The 18,822-nt window shown below is 30.5% G+C and overlaps 1 protein-coding gene and 1 pseudogene across 1 annotated transcript; one reads left to right on the top strand and one right to left on the bottom strand.

The window, feature by feature from the left end:
* Positions 1-15,012: 15,012 nt before the first annotated feature.
* Positions 15,013-16,137, top strand: LOC119601160 (annotated as a pseudogene).
* A 463-nt stretch (positions 16,138-16,600) lies between these two features.
* Positions 16,601-17,667, bottom strand: LOC119601157 (putative nuclease HARBI1). Its single transcript, XM_037951915.1, has 4 exons — positions 17,501-17,667; positions 17,308-17,451; positions 17,073-17,253; positions 16,601-17,020 (listed from the first exon to the last, which is right to left on the bottom strand). Exons 1-4 carry the CDS (start codon positions 17,665-17,667, stop codon positions 16,601-16,603), a joined length of 912 nt encoding a protein of 303 aa, XP_037807843.1.
* Positions 17,668-18,822: the final 1,155 nt, after the last annotated feature.

The raw sequence follows: 18,822 nt of genomic DNA, 5'->3' as shown, positions 1-18,822 counted from the left end.
TAGAACTTTAAGTTGGAAGTGTAGAAATCGGATGGCATGCATTTTTTTCAGGATTTCATCGTTCTAGGGGGTGTACTACAACAACAAACTTTTTTTCACAAAAAAATTTTACTATGGCAGTATATAGAAAATGATATATAACTGTTATCGGACGATCTTGTGCACGATAAAAACATATATAGAACTTTAAGTTGGAAGTGTAGAAATCGGATGGCATAATCTGTTAGCGATTTCAGCTAGGGTCAACTGTGGACCGATCCTTACAAAATTCAACAGATAAATTTTGTTTCATATAAAAGTTGTCATGTCGAATTTTATAGATATACATTTTTAAGCCAGTTATGAGCGGTAGCAATTTCCCGAGGTGGACCTTATATCGGGGATAGGTTAAATTATGGACCGATCCCCTTAAATTTGACAAAACGATTTTGACTCATTTTTTATGTGGAATTTCTTTACTATATTGGTATTTTTATTACAATTATTGGAGTTAATATCTTTTTCTGAAGGGGAACTTATATGGGGGTAGGGTCAATTTGGACCAACCCAGAAATGTTTTGGATCATATAAATCTTGTAAAATAATTTCCTGAGAGGAACCTTATATGAGAACAGTGTCAAATATGAAGCGATCCTCATAAAATTTGGCAAACAATTTTAGTTCCTATAAAACTTGTTTTTGTCGTTTTTCTTCTATACTGGAATATTGAAGTTCAATAATAAACTCCATCAACTAAAAATGTTTGGCAAATATTGGCTAAGATCCCAGTGTATACTTTTATGGATTTTATACCAATATTTCGATGTGTTACAAATGGTGTAAAAAGTTCCTTGACTCCCTGATGAGTTTATCGTATACCGATATTGTCCATTTTCAATAAAAAACTCCATCAACTAAAATTATTTTGGCAAATATTGGCTAGAGGGTCTTAGACTGTAATAAGATCTCAGCATATACTTTTATGTACGATGAGGCTCGAATCTTGCCTCATATGAACGGAACAAGAAGTTAAAGCCCCCTTTTAAATTTTTTTGGTTGATCTCCGATGGATTCCGTGACTCTATCAACCAGTCATGGAATATAGAATGAATTTCACATTATATATGGCCGTTTTAAAAATATTTGAAACCGGGATTATTATTGGGGTAGATGGTGTACATTAAGAACACTTGCACTGGCTATAAAACGTTATTAAAATACATGAATTTTTCTTAGCACAAAATAAATATGTCTAGTAATTTGTTTTTGTTTCATTTGTTTACGTTTTTAAAGAAACTCACCACACAACAATCGAAAACAGCTGTTAGGGTTTGCTGTTTTATCAAAAGATTGTTTTATTAACAGCCTTCATGCTTTGTAACCATAGTATGGCAATAGTATTGTTTTGAATGCGAAGATATTCAGAAATTTATATGTGCACAACACGATCGTAAACGAACCTTTTAACAAGGGCGTAAAAAATACAACAATTTTATTTAGTTGCTTCAAAGCATTCAACAAAGCATCACAAAGTATACAGAGGTGTCACTTTTGACATTTGAAAAAGTCTAAGTCAGTTTTTTTTTTGATTTTGGAATTGCTTTGTGAGAAGAGGTATATAAAATACAGGTAAAAAAATCATTGAAATGGTTTTGTGCGAAAGAGAGGGAAATAGTTTTTTGCTCTGTATACATACGCTTTGGAATTGTGTGTCAAGTAACACTGCTGGTAGAGAACTGTACAGCCACTGCCTCCAATCTAGTATTACATTTTTTACCCAAACGAATATACTCGCTTTGGTCAATACAATAACCTAGTCCAGCCATCAACAGTTGACATACTTTTATCAAACTCGAGTCTCCATTTTTCAAACCTTGAGACACATCCCCATATTTTACAGTCGGACAGTGTTCAAAATATGACATATTCAGTTCCATTGTATTACCTTGCAGCACTGTTGCCAACTTTTTTCCCAAAAATATCGCTAAAGTCAACTGAAAAATAGCTAAATTCAAGACATTTTGAAAAATTTAGCGATAAATCGTCAAAATAATATTTATTATATGATTCTGAAAAGAAATAGCTAAAAAAACTAGCTAAATTTTTCAGATTTTTTATATTATTCTAAAAAGTCAGCGATTTATCGCTAAAATCTTTATACATACGTAGGAATGGGATAGTGATACAAACACATCTTATAACAAACACATAAGAGAATCTTTTTTTATGTTAAATATTTTCACTTTGGGTTAGGAAAAATGTCAAGTTGAGGTTAATTTCGATATGCGACCCTATACAGATTGCTTTAGAAATGTTGTAAAGATAAATTGAATTTCGAAATGCTGGCCATTATGGATCGATCCTTTATTTTCGGCATAAGAGTATTATTTATTTTTCCATTACAATACAATTACAAATTATATTCTAAACTAATTTACCGAGCAGGTGTAGTGTAGCAGACCAGGATCTCTGCTGGGAATCGAACCCACAACCCCCAGACTGACAGGCTAGCACACTACCAACTAGCCTACCGGGGCACCCAAGATTATTATTATACACTCTTTTGTGGGAAGTTTATCTGCAATATCGATATGCGGCCCTATACGCCTTAGAAATGTGGTAAATTCTTAGGAATTTACGGATCGATCCTTTCGTCACTTATTCCCAATGTTCACTAATTTTTAGAATTATGGTAAATTTTATTAACATATCACTCATTTACTAAAAGACTAGAATAATTAAATATTCGTTTTTTAATTGAGTACAACAAAATATACCCCTTTTAAAGTTTTTCGTATAACTTTACCTGTACGCACAAGTATTTGCTCCTAATTATGTTCTTCAGAACATTCAAAATAAGTATAATACACACAGCAAAAACTCAAATAATTTACATTGAATGCATATTTTTATATACATACATATATGTAAATATCGTCATTCGCAGCAACTTTTAAGCGATATTATCAAAATATAAATGAATAAAAAATGCCTTAAAATCTAAAGAAAAATCGCTAGATTTCCCGCTAATAGCTAAATCATATTTTTCCCCGCAAAATGGGATTAAAAATCGCTAGATTTGACGAGAAAATAGCTAAATTGGCAACAGTGCCTTGCAGACTGGTCAGCAATCAGAACAGAAGAATATTGACCGACCTTTTACTAATACAGGTAATCTGGATTTGTGTTTTGATAAATTAATTTGTATTGTTAAAGAAGCTTTTTTGAAAATACCAATCGGATACAAACAATCTTGGCAAAGGCAAATATCTGATATTAGTAAAATGTTAATTAGTCATAGAAATAAATATAGGCGCAAATTACAAATATGTAGGGGTTTTAATACTAAAATTCAATTAAAAAGTATTTTGAATCCGTTAAATAAGTTGCCTCCAGGGTCCAAAAAATTTTGGAAATTAACAAAATACTTAAAAGGCAACAATATGGCTCTTACGGATCTTTATGTAAATAGTGAAGTATTGAAATCCGGCACTGAAAAAGCTAATTCGATAGCTGACGTGTTTGGTGAATCTCACTCCATTACTATAAATAATTCTTCGCCTGTGGACTCAGCTGTCTCAAGATTTATTTATGTTCTTAACGATAAAAATCTTGACAGATCGACTGTCGAACTTACCAATTCAGTTGAAATTTAATCGTTAATTTTCTTATTAAAAAGTAACAAAGCTCCAGGTTTAGATGGTATTAATAGTATCAATCTTAATAATATGCCAGATTACTTTTTTGAAATTTTAAGTAAACTTTTTAATACATGTTTATTGGAAGGATACTTTCCCTCGATTTTTAAGAAGGCTAAAATAATTCCAATACAAAAGCCGGGAAAAGATCCCAAATTACCAACCAGCTATAGACCAATTAGTATTCTTAGCTTATTAGATGAAGTATTTGAGATAATAATAAACAAGAGAATTTTGGACTTTTCTAATCAAAATAATAATATTAACTCTAAACAGTTCGGTTTTCGTAAGGACCATTCCACTATTCACCAATTGAAAAGGGTCGTTAATTTTATTGAAAACAACAAAAGAGATATGAAGAGTACAGGGGTCATATTTCTTGCACACAGTGTATTTAAAATTGACAAAATTTAGTGCTTCTTACTGATGAGGGGGCTAGGTAACAGGGAAGCTAAATCATCGTGCTCACTCTCATGTTTACTGAGAGAAATAGAGAGAACAAAAAGCATATGGTACATTCCTATAGGAATGACGTGTACATTGTTGTTATTTTTTCGGGAAAACACATTCTTATTATTATTTTTTAGACTATTCGATTATGTATATACATACATACGTACTTACCATATGTAATTTTATAGACAGTTCAATTATGAGCTTCTGTCTCTATTTTTGTATAGAATGAAGTTGTAATAACACGATTTTTTTTGTTTAGTATTTATTTATTATAATTATTTTAAACCTCTAAATATATTTCAAACATAAATTTGAGTTATTAATAAAATAAAGCAATATTATAGTTATAAATTACATATGACCATATTATACGAAACGCAAAAATTATAATCGAGTGTTTTTTTGCTTAAAATTGTGTTAAGGGGTTACTATCGACCGAAATTATATATTTTTGGCCCATTTGTTCCACTATTTTTGGAGCATTTGTACCATCTTTTCATGTAATATCATTAAAATGGCGATTTTTTACCATATTTGCAATTTTTATCCTTTTTTTCAGAAATAAACCCTAACTTTAATATTGGGATTTAATAGACCCCTTAACCCCCTATAAATAATAATTTTTGTTATAAGAATCTGTACTTAAAAGTTCCAAGATTTGTTTTTGGTATCGTTCTTCTGTTTTAATTGAATTGTATGGATCTTAAGTCCTTTTTCGTACCACTAGGGTCGATATTTTCCGACAAAGTTGGCTAGTATACATTCATGTACATATTAGCACTAATATATTTTAAATTTTCAATACATTATATCGGTATACAACTCCAAAACATGCCTTAACAAAACGTCATCCTATACAGTAGATTTGAGTTTTTACTATTCGTAACTTTCACGCTTATGTTGCCCATTACAATAACAATGTAAGTCCAAAATTTTGGGTTTATTTTGATCATAGTAATCAATATTTAAACAGATATCGATATTTTTGAGTTAGACCATAATGATAAAGTGGCATGCAGCCTGGAGGTCATTGGTATATAAAAATAATGATACTACCATACCATAAATGGTGTTTCTTCGAGGCATGTTTTGGAGTTGTAGACTTCCACAATACATTGAAAACTTAAAATATATAAAAGCTGATATCTAAAAGAATATATACAAGAAAACTTTCCCCGAAAATTTTTGACCCTAGTATTATGAAAATGGACTTAAGTTCCAATATATTGAATTAGCGACAGAATAATGATATCAACAATATAACTTGGATCGTTTAAATACAGATTCTTGTAACAAAAAATACTATTTTTAGATACTCCAAGGGGTCTATTAAATCCCAATATCAAACTTTGGTCTTATCTCTGGAAATAAAAGAGAAAATACTACAAATATTGCCAAAAATCGCCATTTTAATGGTATTACATAAAAAGAGGGTACAAATCCTCAAAAATTGTGGACCCAATGGGCCAAAAATATATCATTTCGGTTGATAGTAACCCCTTAAAACAATTTAAAGCATAAAAACCAGTCGATTCTAAAATTTGTGTTTCGTATAATATGCTCAAATATGAACAACAGGAAAAATTCGTATACTTTTGTGAGACAATTTTATGGATTTTTAAAAAAAAGCTAATTTAATTTAAGTAAATGTAAATTTTTCAAGTTTTAAAAAGAGTGATATCAAACCTAAGGACTGTCTAGACAATATAACATATTAATTTTTTTTTGCACACAAAATATATTATTAAATTTGGTTTCTTTTCATAGTTTACCTAAATTCGAATACTTATGAGAGACACTGTAGTTTCATTTCTACAACAATAAAACACGTATTCTTTCTTACCCTACAATAACACAAACGGTAACATTTCATTTCCACAGTTTATTTGCACATCAATTTTGTGAAAAAAAGACTTCTTTTAGTTTGTTTGTTTTTGATTCGGCAATATATGTGTACATACATGCACACACGTATACACGCATATAAGAATGAATTGCTGAGAGATGAGAATAATACGTTCTCTGAGTACAATGAGGGGCAGTAGCCGTACTGCCATCGACAAATTTGGCACTGGCAGTACAATGTATTTATACCCTGCCAGCAATTTTGTAGTCGACTACGAGAAAAATGCACTTTTAGTTTACTTTTACAGACTGACTATAAGCTAACTACAACTTTTAAATACTAACTACAAGCTAACTATAATGTAATGCAGAAGTGCCTCAAAATTATCTGGAGAGAATTAATTGTATTTCAACATGTTTTCTCTTGTTTCTCTATTATTATGATTTTATTTGTTAACTTTAGTAGACTGACTATAAACGAACAACAATGTAATGCAGAAATGTTCCAAAATTTGGTATTTATTAACGTAAACATCCGACTTTTAAAGACTAGCTACAAGCTAACTATCATATAATGCGGGACTAACCCAAAATTATCTGGAGAGCATTTTGTTTCGACATGTTTTCTCATGTTTCTTTATTACTTGGAATTTTGTTTTACATTTTAGTCATTTTCTTGTATACGTTGTGAAATTAGAGTCAGTAAATTGGAAAAATTTATTATAAAAGGCTAAATATTTCAAAACTCGGTGCCTAAATTCTCAATTCTGCTGATTAATACTGTAAATATAATACATTAACAGTTAATATTACACATAACATTTTAGAATTTATTTGGATCAATGGGAATCATGGAAATAATGAACAAATCATTCATAATTTTATGGATACCGGTGTTATTATTAGTTGCCCTGCAGAAAACTGATGTCTATTAATTTTAACAAACTAATATCATAACTAGTATTAAAGCGAAATGTAATTTAGATAACTAGTAGTTAAATTTTAAATATATTTAATTGAAATGTAATTAATTAATACAGTAGGGAATACAAAAGAAAACTATTACTTGACTTTTCTGCAACTAACTTTAAGTTAGTTAATAAAGATTTACCTTTAAGCTAATTTTTTAGTAACTAACTTTAAGCTAGTTGAAAAGTCATGCAGAGTCGGACAATTAACTACTGCGTAGGACATCGCCATGTTAAAATAGTTGGCTCCATTAAAAATAATCAAAGAATCAACCATAACTAGTTGATGAAAAATCGGCTTTTAATGCATTTAAAGTTAGTTGAGTTGCTGGCAGGGTATTTATAATCGCGATCGGCAGACACATACTACCACATTTTGCACTTGCATAAGTGTAAGAGCGAAAAAAACAGTGTACACTTAATAACCCAGCTAGCATTTTTTGAAATTTTTGATCACATTCGAGTCATTTATGACTCTTCTGCACGATTAAAATTATCATATATGCGCTCATTTTCTGATCATAAATGATACATTCGTCGGGAGAAAATGGTACCCAACCCGCAACTCTTCTAAGCGAGTCTTTAATGAGCCCCACTTCTGATCAGTTCTGACTCATTTTTTAATCTTTTTTGAGTCATTAATTAATGAGCCGACTTACTGGTCGTTTTAGAATTATTTTCGAAACATATTATAGTAATTTTTGAGTCTTTTCTGAGTAATTTGTATGTTTGTTACAGACAAATACAATACAACAGAAAACGCTTTTCGAACTTCCGACTGCACGAAATGTAACTACAAAATAAATTTATAAACAATCAAATTGCGAACACCTGGAAGACCTATTTGTGATTGCTGTACATTTTGTTATTGTTTTTCAAATAAATCAGATTTTAAACCTAAGTCTAAAGTTTAGTGATTAGTCACCCAACTATCTTCCGTAGAAGATCATTAAACATATAAAATTATTATAATTAAAGTATAACATAATTTCAATTTCCTTGACAGAAAATCGACTTTATAAATATCATTCAAATTGAAATACTTATACATTTAATTTTATAAACGAAATGAGAATTATATCAACTTATTTTAGGCCACACAAATTTTTTTGCCAACTCTTCTAAAAGAATCTTTTCTGAGCCCATTTTCTAATCAGTTTCGACTCATTTTTGAATAGTTTTTGAGTAATTTTTAAGTGTAAGTGTTGCTATTCCATTGCAAACAAAAACAATTACATAAGAAACAATTTTTGATCTTCCAACTACTCGAAATATGATCACAAAATAAGTTTTTGAAACCATTATATTTCAAACACCAGGATGATCAATATATGATTGCTATACATTTTGTTATTGTTTTTCAAATAATCGGTTTTCAATCGTATATCGGGATAATTTTCGAATCATTTTTTAAGCGCTCAACTTATTAATCACGTTTAGGTCATCAAAAGGAGTCAAACATGAGTCAGTTTACTGATAAATCATCCAACAATCTTCCAAATGCTAGCTGGGAAGGTAGCCTCGTCGCTACAACAAATACAACAATACAAAAACAACAGGCGATTTGTTATTGTAAAATAATCCCATCTGTCAAAATAAACTGCATGCGAATAATGAAAAAGCAACAAATAAACACAATAAAAATACGAGTTTTTAGCAAATGTTTTAAATTTTAACTATTAATATTAATTTATTAAGTTAATTAAACTTGGAATGCCTGAAAATTATAACTATAACTATTGGAAAGACAAATTATGCGAATAAAACGTGCTTTTTGTGAAAAGTAATAGGTTGTGCTAAAAATCGTTGAATCTGATTTGGAACGTATGCCGGAGCAAAAGATTTTCTTATTTTATCAAGGGAGGAGGACAACAAAGACATTTAATCACAATTGACCCAGAAAACTTATTAAAAAACATAATTTTCTTCACTTTTTATAAATTTTTACAACTTTTGCGATTTTTTCTTAATGTAAACAAACAGGAATTTTGACAGATAAGATTGTAACAGCTGATGACCAGCTGTGTGGACGAGGCTACCTTATTAAGTGTACACTGGAAAAAAAACAAGAAATGAGAAGTAGTTGTACTCTCATCTTCGCAACAAGGCATGCTTGGAAAACTGAAATTTAGAAATAATATTAATCTCTTCATTTCCAAAAATACCAAGAGCCAAAATTTTGCGAAAAAAACTGAAGTAATCATCAAGTAATTGTTTCCTTCACAGTGAAGTTATAAAAAATAATGCTAAATTTTTGTGAATCAAACTTTGTGCGATCAAAATTATTTTTGTATTATTCACATTCAAATATCAATAGTTTTCACGAAATGCAATTTTAATTTCAAGTTCAAGTTAACCTAACTAAAATTAAGTTAATTTACAACTTTTCCTTTCAACTGTTGTGGAATTTCACGAAATCAATTTTCCCTTCGAAGGGAATGAAAATTTAAGAAGAAACCAATTTCAATTCTTTTGGCGAAAGAGGTGAATATTTTTTCTTTTAGTGTTAAAGTTTTAAAATAACTCATCACACTAAAAGATCTTTGAATTACTGATAATATGGAAAGTTTAGAAAAAGGAACTTTAATAAATTTGTACGGCAGAGTACTGTCTAAAATTATTCCGTTTTATCTTTATTGTTAAACTAGAATAATTTTATGTTATTAAAAAGTTTCATTTCTTGAAAAAAGCGCTAATTTAGCGCCTTTTGCGCTGAGAGGAAAAAATGCGACTTTTGGATTGTTAAAAGGCGCTAAATCTAGCGCCAAAAGCGCTAAATTGGCAACGCTGATGACAGCTCATATGAGACTGAATTGTGTTTTCTATGTGTGTTAGTCTGTGTAAATTTAGTAACGGTAGTTGCCGATCGTGGATTTATAGTCTTTGATTCGACTCTATATGGCATGATGGCCTAGTTTTTAAACTTAATTCCTTTAATTTCCCTACGTACTTGCAAAAGTTAAGTATTATCGCCTACTCTTTACTCAATATATACTTCCGATATCACTGTTCGTAATAATCATGAAGTAGCTTTTTACGCTCATGATAGCGCATTCATTTGCTGCGGCAAGGTGTCTAACGCTATAATCAGGAAAATGGAGGATAGTTTAAAATGTATCCACAAATATTTTGATAAGTGGAAAATAAAAATTAATGATAACAAAACTCAAGCTATTATATTCCCATATAATAGGTCGATTAAACGTATTCCTACAAAACATATATATTATAGGGGTGTTCATATCCCCCTGAATGATAGCATTAAATATCTGGGTATTATATTAGACAGAAAACTATCATTTAAACAACACATAAATTATACTAGTAAAAAAGTTATTAAATGCGGTCGTGCCCTTTATCCCCTTCTCAACAAAAGATCTCAATTAAATTTAAAGGACAAAATACTTATTTTCAATATGTGTATTCGGCCAATTATGTCTTATGGTTGCCAAGCAGGCCTGCCAAATTTTACCGATTTATCGGCATTTTGCCGATATTTTACCATCAAAATAGTAAAGTGCCGATTTCCCGATTTTTGCTTCAAAAATGCCGATTTTTTACCCAATCAAACAAACTAACGAATTTATTATAATACAAAAGCAAAAATGAGATGGATCTCTTAAAAAAAATTGGGAAAAGAAAATTTACATTACGGTAAAATACAATTTGCTCCATCAGCAATGTCAATTGGATAGTTTATCAAAAGGAAACACAATTTATATACGAAAATCCTGAATAAGTTTCTAAAATTCAGATCTAAGGATGCTAAAATTTTAAAATGTTTAAGAAATTTTTTATGGTTCGAAAATAAATTTACACATTTTGTGGAAAAGGTAAAAAAATTTGGAGATAATTTCCCATTATTCAAATTTAGTCAGCAAAATCTTTACCTATCCGATTTTTGTTCGACGATAACCAGAAAATAACTGATTAAATGGATTTAAAATCGGCTTTGCAGTAATTTTCCGTGTTTAGTACTCTATTCTCTTACTCAATGCTCCATTAACCGTCTTATCTATACCCGAGCATAATTACGTACATCAATGCCCAGCATACCCGGGTATGTCATACAATTTATATGGCTATTTCATCTTTTTATACATTTCTAGTGTATAATTTAGATAAATTATTAAAACTAATTTAACAAGTTATTTGATCGTTCTATTTGGAATGGTTTTAACAAAAATGTAAAAAACAATATTTAAAAAAAAGTCTAATATCGACTAGAATTAGAACCATCACTGCCAAGTAATGTATGAAATAACTACATCACTTATAAGCAAAATTTTAAAATTTTAAAAAGGATAGTATTCCACAAATAATTATACATTTACATTTTTCTGCAATAGTGATAGAAATTCGAATAGATTTTATTCCAGTAAAATCGGTGTACCCATACAAATAGTTCTTTTATCAGACCTATTCTGAATAAAAATTCCCTTAGTTATATATGTAAAAACAATATTGTGATTTTGAATTAATTTGTGATATGATTCTTTGGTACAAAATAATGTTTTTTTTCAATTGCCAATTTATTGCTGATTTTTAAAATGAAAGTGCCGATAAATGCTGATTTTTTGGGAAAAAATTGCCGATATTTCTACATATTTATCTGGCAGCCCTGTTGCCAAGTCTGGTTTCACAAAGCTGCTAGAACTTATACAAGAAAATTACAGATTATTCAAAACAAGAATCTTAAAATAAATTCATAATTTACACCCCAGATATTCTACTGACTTACTGCATAGTAATTATAATCACATAATGTTAAACGAATTTGTAAGGAATCTGACTCTGTCATTTAATGAAAAATACAGAACGTCCAATTACGGAATAATAAGAAATTTGTTAACCAATTCCTAAGACTCTTTTTTATGAAAAAATTTGCAATTAGTGGTTGTTTTTAGAATTTCTTATAACACTTAATGGGGGATACAATTATTTAGTTTTAATTGCTGTAATACTTTTTAAGTAAATCCTCAAAACATTGTAAATACATTCTATAAAGACAATTTAAAAATAATAATAATAATAATAATAACAATAACAATAACAATAATAATAATAATAATAATAATAATAATAATAATAATAATAATAATAATAATAATAATAATAATAATAATAATAATAATAATAATAATAATAATAATAATAATAATAATAACATAATATTTTTATCATTAGCTGTAAATTTGATATCTTTTTGTAGTAATTTATTTTTTATTAAAGAAATAATTTAATTTTAATAAGCTAACATTTAAAAAAATCAATTACCTTCGTTTAATATAAAATATAAAAAAAATTAAATTATTGGAAGTGGCAACACTTAACATGTGTGAGTCTGAAACAAGTCTTAGACCACTTTTAGCTGAGGGGGCACCAACGTGCGACATGAGTTTGTAGGCAAAGGGGGTAAAGACGAAAGGGAAGTAGCAAAAGACGCACGAATCGTAATTTGAGGGGTTTTTTGGTATCTGTTTTGTTAAGCGTTCGTTTGGCAGTTTATTTATTTTTATTCTGCACTCAAAGAGTGAGGATCGTGTGCGATCACTTGAATGCATGAATCAGTGTTGCCACTTGCAATATTTTGAATTTTATTTACATTACATTTAATCCAAAAATAATAAATATTTTGAATATTTGCTTGTTAAATTTTAGTTATTTTTATAAAGAATATAAATAATTAAATAAATAATATTTCAATAATCAATTGGTCGTTATTTCACCAAATTTGTATAAATTATTAAAGTATATTTGTTAAACATATTTAACACAACATTTAGTAAACAAATATTTAAAAAATTAACATATACATTATTAAACAAAATAATAAAAACAACATTTAAGAATCATAAATATGTCAACACTAACAAAAAATGTCTCACGCCTTTTGAGTGAATGAAGAAATACCTCTACTAACAAATTCCGAAGTGAAAAAAGAAATCCGGTTACTAAAATGCAAAAAAAGCCCTGGATATGATCTAATAGCAGCTGAGCTTTTAAAACATTTGCCTCATAAAGCACTTGCAATATTAACCAAAATCTTCAATGCTATAATAAATCTAAAATATATGCCAAGTCTTTGGAAAGTGGCTGAGATAATAATGATTCCAAAACCAGGAAAACCACTCACAGATGCCAGCTCATATAGGCCAATATCACTATTACCGGTGATAGGAAAACTGTTTGAAAAACTATTCTGTAAAAGGCTGAAAAGTATAATTACAAATAGAAATATTATACCAAATCATCAATTTGGATTTCGTGAAAAACACTCTACAATCGAACAAATACATAGGATAACACATACAATTGAAAATGCCCTAGAAAACAAAGAAATATGTTCATCCGTATTCTTGGATATTTCAAAAGCTTTCGATGGTGTATGGCATAAAGGCTTGCTACATAAACTAAACATGCTCTTACCAATTCAATACTGCGAAATGCTAGAATCTTACCTAAAAGAAAGATATTTCCGTGTTAAAATCAATGATGAATTCTCAAATCTTTATCCGATAAGCTCTGGTGTCCCGCAGGGAAGTATCCTGGGACCAATATTATACTTACTGTATACCTACGATTTACCAGTAGATTCAGATTGTATTGTCGGCACATTTGCAGATGACACTGTAATCATGTCAACTGGAAAAGATGTTGAAGTCGCAACACATAAACTACAACTAGCACTAAATCGAATAGATAGGTGGACTAAAAAATGGTGTATCAAACTAAATAGCTCAAAATCGATTCATGTAAATTTTACAAATAAAAACGTCAACCACAAACCAGTCTTTATCGATGAAATTGAGATTCCACACGAGAACACCGCTAAATACTTGGGAATGACCCTAGACGCAAAGCTTCGTTGGAAAGCGCATGTTAAGAAGAAAAAGGATGAGCTAGAGTTAAAGTTTAGAAAAATGGATTGGCTAATTGGGAGAAAATCTAACCTTTCAGTCCATAATAAGTTAATTGTCTATAAACAAATTCTAAAGCCAGTATGGAGCTATGGCATCCAGATATGGGGATGCGCTAAAAACGATGTTATTAAAATTATACAAAGATTTCAAAACAAAATCCTAAGGACCATCCTGAATGCCCCATGGTACGTTAGAAACTCTGATATCCATAGAGATCTCAACATGAACACAGTAACAGAGGAAATTATTATGAAAGCAGAACAACATAGGCGTAAACTTATACTCCACCCAAATGAAGAAATAGCGTCCTTATTAAGAACCACAAATGTAGTAAGACGACTAAACAGATGCCAACCTCATGACCTCATCAGGCGTTTCAACCAGCATAATGTTTTATAAAATATTTGAATTGCTGTTAATACTAAATTATATGTTTAAATAATTAGCCTCAAACTGCTAGTTAGTCTATTTTGACTAGTCGCAGTATTTTAAGAAAAATTGTATATGTCAATTTATACCGTTTTAAATAAAAAAAAAAAAAAAAAAATAAAAAAAAAAAAAAACGCCTTTTGAGTCTCCATCTAGGTAGGTAGGTAGGTAGGTCGATAGTAGGATGTATACTATATCAAATCCGAAGAAATACACCTAGGCCACTATCGGGCCCGTTGTGCGCTCCTTATCATGAAAAAAAACTAAAAGAATTATTTTTCAGTGTTCAGAAACTCAGTTTCCTGAACGTAATTCCTAAGAATCTTCCAATCAGTGTTAGTCAGGAATGTTATTTCCTGGATCTTCGTGGTTCTACCCACTGTTTCATTATTCCAAGAGGCCTTATGGGATTCTCTCACCCATATTTTTAGTTCAGCTTTTGTTGCGTCGAATGGTTTCGCGTTTGTCAGGTTAACTGCCTCGAGCTCCCTACCTTTTAAAGCTATTACATTCGCCCTTTCGTTACCGACTACTCCCGAGTGGGCTGGTACCCATATGATGTGAAACTTACCTCTGGAAGAGTATTCAGTTAAAGCTTTCTTACAATCCAATACAGTCTTATAGCGTTTTCGTTTCTATTAAAAAGTGTTGTCCAGTTAAGCGGCAACAATATTAAAATGTTACCATTACCCTCCAAATGTGTAACATGTTTTTAGTCAGAAACAAACACAATTAGGCAACCCTGTACTTAACAGCTGTTTTAGAAATAAATAAACATTTCTAATTCGAGATTTTTTGGTTTTGTAAAATATTTAAGCAAACTATAAAGAATGGAAAGTGAAACAAACGAATCTCCAACTACGTTAAAGAGTATTCTACAATGTAAGAGCAAAGTAATTATTTAAAAATAAATATAATGAAAGCTTTATAATTTTGCTTCTAATTTTAGTATGGTTAGATGGAGATACTCGTCTGCTGTTGGATTTATATGCGAATTATTTACCGGAAATTGGACCACTTAAAAAATTCAAATCAAAAAAAGATATGTGGTCCAAAATTTCCACAGAAATTCCTGATAAAAGTGCTAAACAATGTGAGGAAAGATATAAAACAGTGTTGAGGAGAAAAAAATCTGGGGTGGAAAACAATAGTACATCTGGCTCAAAAAGAAAAATTATAGAATTTGAAGCGGAATTGACTAAAATTTGTAAACTTGATGACTCTATTGAACCAGAAGTACAAATGAGCAGCCAACAAATCCTCAAAAAGGAAAAAACAAATAAAGTGTCTAAAGGAAGTGATCAAAAAAAAAGTCAGTACATCAGATATTGGAGGAAATCACAGCTAAAAGAGAGGAAGCGAGAGAAAAGCGACACAAAGAAAAGATGGAAGCTATAGAAAAAACGCAAAGCCTTTTGCAAACAATTTTACAAGAAAAAAATTTGATATAAAATATCAAGACAAAATTTAAGGTGTATCTATAAACAGCAAAATTTTTTTACAACACAGACAACCAACAAATACCAACCTCAATTGTTCCAACACTTAATGCAAATTTGTTAAATAAATCCGTTAAGGAAGGTTACAAAGTTCCAGTTTTTTTATGACCTCCTGAAGTAAATTATTTTTTTTTAGAAATTTCGAAATAAGTGAATTCAAAAGGTATAGTAACTCCCCTTTGACGGTTTTGTTTATCCAATTGAATGGCTTAATCTAACAAGATCATACGCCACAAACAAATTATTTTTAAATAACTGAGTTTTAAGTACTGAAAAGTTATAAAAAAATCAATTTCTGAATTCGGGTGGCTTACGATGATTTTACAATAAGCCCTTCAATTGTCATTTAGAATTGAAACCATTAAGACTGGTTTTTACGGTTTTAGTAGCTGTTGTTTTTGTCTATAGTATATACTATAATATTTTGATACTACTATTTTTATCTTTAAAGATAACAAATAAAAACTTTTATTCATATTTCCCTTTTTATTATAAATTAATTTAATACTTTTTTATGTATTTTTTTTTATTAAAACTTACTATTTCCAAAAATGAAGTACAAATAAATATTTAAGTTGTTGAATTAAATAAATTATTTTTAATATCATTTCTTTTGATTTGGCCTAATTGGGTAAGCAAATTATCTCTTGTATCTTCATCGAAAGGATGGTTATTAAATTCATATTCGTTGTTAGATAGTTCTTCATCATAAAACTCGTCTTTATTAATGCAAATATTGTGAAGCACACAGCATGCAATAATAAATTTGGCCATAGTATCAACATTATGGAAATCTAGTCGCATTAACTGGCGAAACGACCCTTTAAAACACCAAATGCGTTTTCTATTTTTACGCGTGTTCGACAAAACTTCAAATTGTACTTTTTTTCGGATTCACTTAAATTCCCATAATCTCGAAAGGGAGTCATTAAAAATTCTCTTATGGGATAAGCCGAATCTCCCAGCAAATGGTATTTAGGGGAGCACAGACTCTGTAAATCCTTTCCTATAAATGATAGCTTTAGTATTCGCGAATCGTGGATTTTGCTAGGAATACCAGTAAATACATCCAGGAATCGTAGCTTTGCATCACAAATACCCTGAAATGTTATTGATACTCCATCGTGCCTATTGGCATATGTCGAACGAATTTTATATTTTGGAGTTCTAATAGAAATATAACTTCCGTCTATACACTCCAATATATTTGGAAAACCTGCAATCTAGAAAAACATTAAACCTTTTACAACTTAGCGAGTATGGATTATCAAATACCTTTTCGAATTCTTTCGACACAATTTCCTTTTCTTCTATTGTTTGGGAAAACTTTATAACTTCGGGTGCTAAATCTGTTATTATAAAATCCAATACATTGTTAAAGGAATTGTGGATAGTTGATAGTGACATGCCAAAGAGATTGCCCACTCCTCGAAAGGTAGATTTGTTACCACAAAACCTAAACAGTTAGGATACATAAATAAGTATATTCAGGTTATGTCTAAACACTTACCACAAAAATGACAGAATCTGTGTCTCAATAGGTAACTGGCACCTTTCGCCTTGGTACGATCTTTTAGAAAAAAATGAGGAGTATCTCTCAATAAAATACATGGAACTTTCACGGCTAATACGAAGGTTTTTTTTTAAACTACAAAATATTATTACAAATCATTATGTTATATTAAAAAAATCTTACATCGCTCTCTGAGTATAAATTTATAACATTATCCACAAAGCATTTAACACGCGGTATATAATTTCGTTGCCCCAATAAAGCATAAATTTCATCCTCTTCATCAACCGATGACGAAGATGATTCCAGCACTTCTTCAAATAGATTTATAGCGCAAACTATTGTGGAACGTTCCATTTTGACACAATAAAATTTTAAATACACAAAAATATTAGTTTTCTTTGAAATAAAAATAAAGTCTTCTTCTTCTTGTAAAATCAAAGAAAAACATAAACAAAAACCAGCTGCTTTATGTGGGTAATTTCTCACCCTATGATTTGATAAAGGGTGAATAATGTTAAAGTTTTTCACTTTTTATGTGTAACATTTTCAGAAAAAAAACACAATACTCAAATTCAGGGCTGCCATTTTTTTAGAAACGAACACAAAAAGGTAACTTAAGGGCAAAAGGTAATAAAAATGTAACACTTTTTACCAGAAACGAAAACGCTATTAGATTTAGTTCTATCGCCTGATGTCTCCCTAATTGCCTTCTGGCTGTCGGTAAATATATTAAGCGCTGTTGGCGCCATATTTATTCTAATCCAATTTACGCATTCCGTTATTGCTCGTACTTCTGCCTGGAAGCTTGTGTTATGATTTGGTAAACGGTACCACCGTTTCTGGGTCTTCAATATAGAAACCCAGCCCCACTTTGTCCCCCAATTTAGAGCCATCCGTGTAACAACGGATTCCTAATGGTATTTGCTCTAATGTTCCGCTTGACCAAGACAAAGGGTCATAGTAGGACTAAGACCCCATTTCATGCCTATAGTTCTCCTACATATCGCACAGCACCGATGTGCCTTGTGATCCTATCCTCTATGTGGTGTCTCCATTTTAATTTCCAGTCGAGGATTACACCTAAGTACTTTGTCTGTCACTGGTATCTTCTTGTCCAGGAAGCAAGGTTCAGTATACGTAGAAATTTTTGTCTTTCTTGTGAAAAGACAGATTTCCGTTTTTGCCGTGTTAACATTGAGGCCTCTCGGTTGAGCCCAGCTCAAGGCCTCAGCTCTTCTACACAAGTAATTTGGATCCTTTCCCTTTAAAAGTATTACGACATCGTCTGCATAGCAGACAGGTCTAAGTCCTTTCTCAGTTAGGGTCCTTAAGAGGCTATTAATCGTGGTAGGTTAGGTTAATAGGAGGATGTATACTACATCAAATCCGAAGAAATACACCTAGGCCACTATCGGGCCTGTTGTGCGCTCCAATTCAAGAAAGAAGAAAAAAAAAATTGTTCACTGAATGTATTATTTTTCCATGTTCAGAAACTCAGTTTCCTGGACA

The sequence above is a fragment of the Lucilia sericata genome, unplaced genomic scaffold (genome assembly GCF_015586225.1).
Source record: "Lucilia sericata isolate MDLA Ls3-8-SP2 unplaced genomic scaffold, ASM1558622v1 Contig000145F_arrow, whole genome shotgun sequence".
Taxonomy (NCBI): Eukaryota; Metazoa; Arthropoda; class Insecta; order Diptera; family Calliphoridae; genus Lucilia; species Lucilia sericata.
This window is presented reverse-complemented; position numbering and strand designations above follow the sequence as displayed.

What these genes read in the sequence shown, in the direction of transcription:
- LOC119601157 (XM_037951915.1), bottom strand. Translation starts at nt 17,667, where the DNA reads ATGGAACGTTCCACAATAGTTTGCGCTATAAATCTATTTGAAGAAGTG. An exon ending in CAGATTCTGTCATTTTTGTG is followed by an intron (nt 17,254 to 17,307) that starts GTAAGTGTTTAG and finishes CTAACTGTTTAG; the next exon opens with GTTTTGTGGTAACAAATCTA. An exon ending in TGTCGAAAGAATTCGAAAAG is followed by an intron (nt 17,021 to 17,072) that starts GTATTTGATAAT and finishes ATGTTTTTCTAG; the next exon opens with ATTGCAGGTTTTCCAAATAT.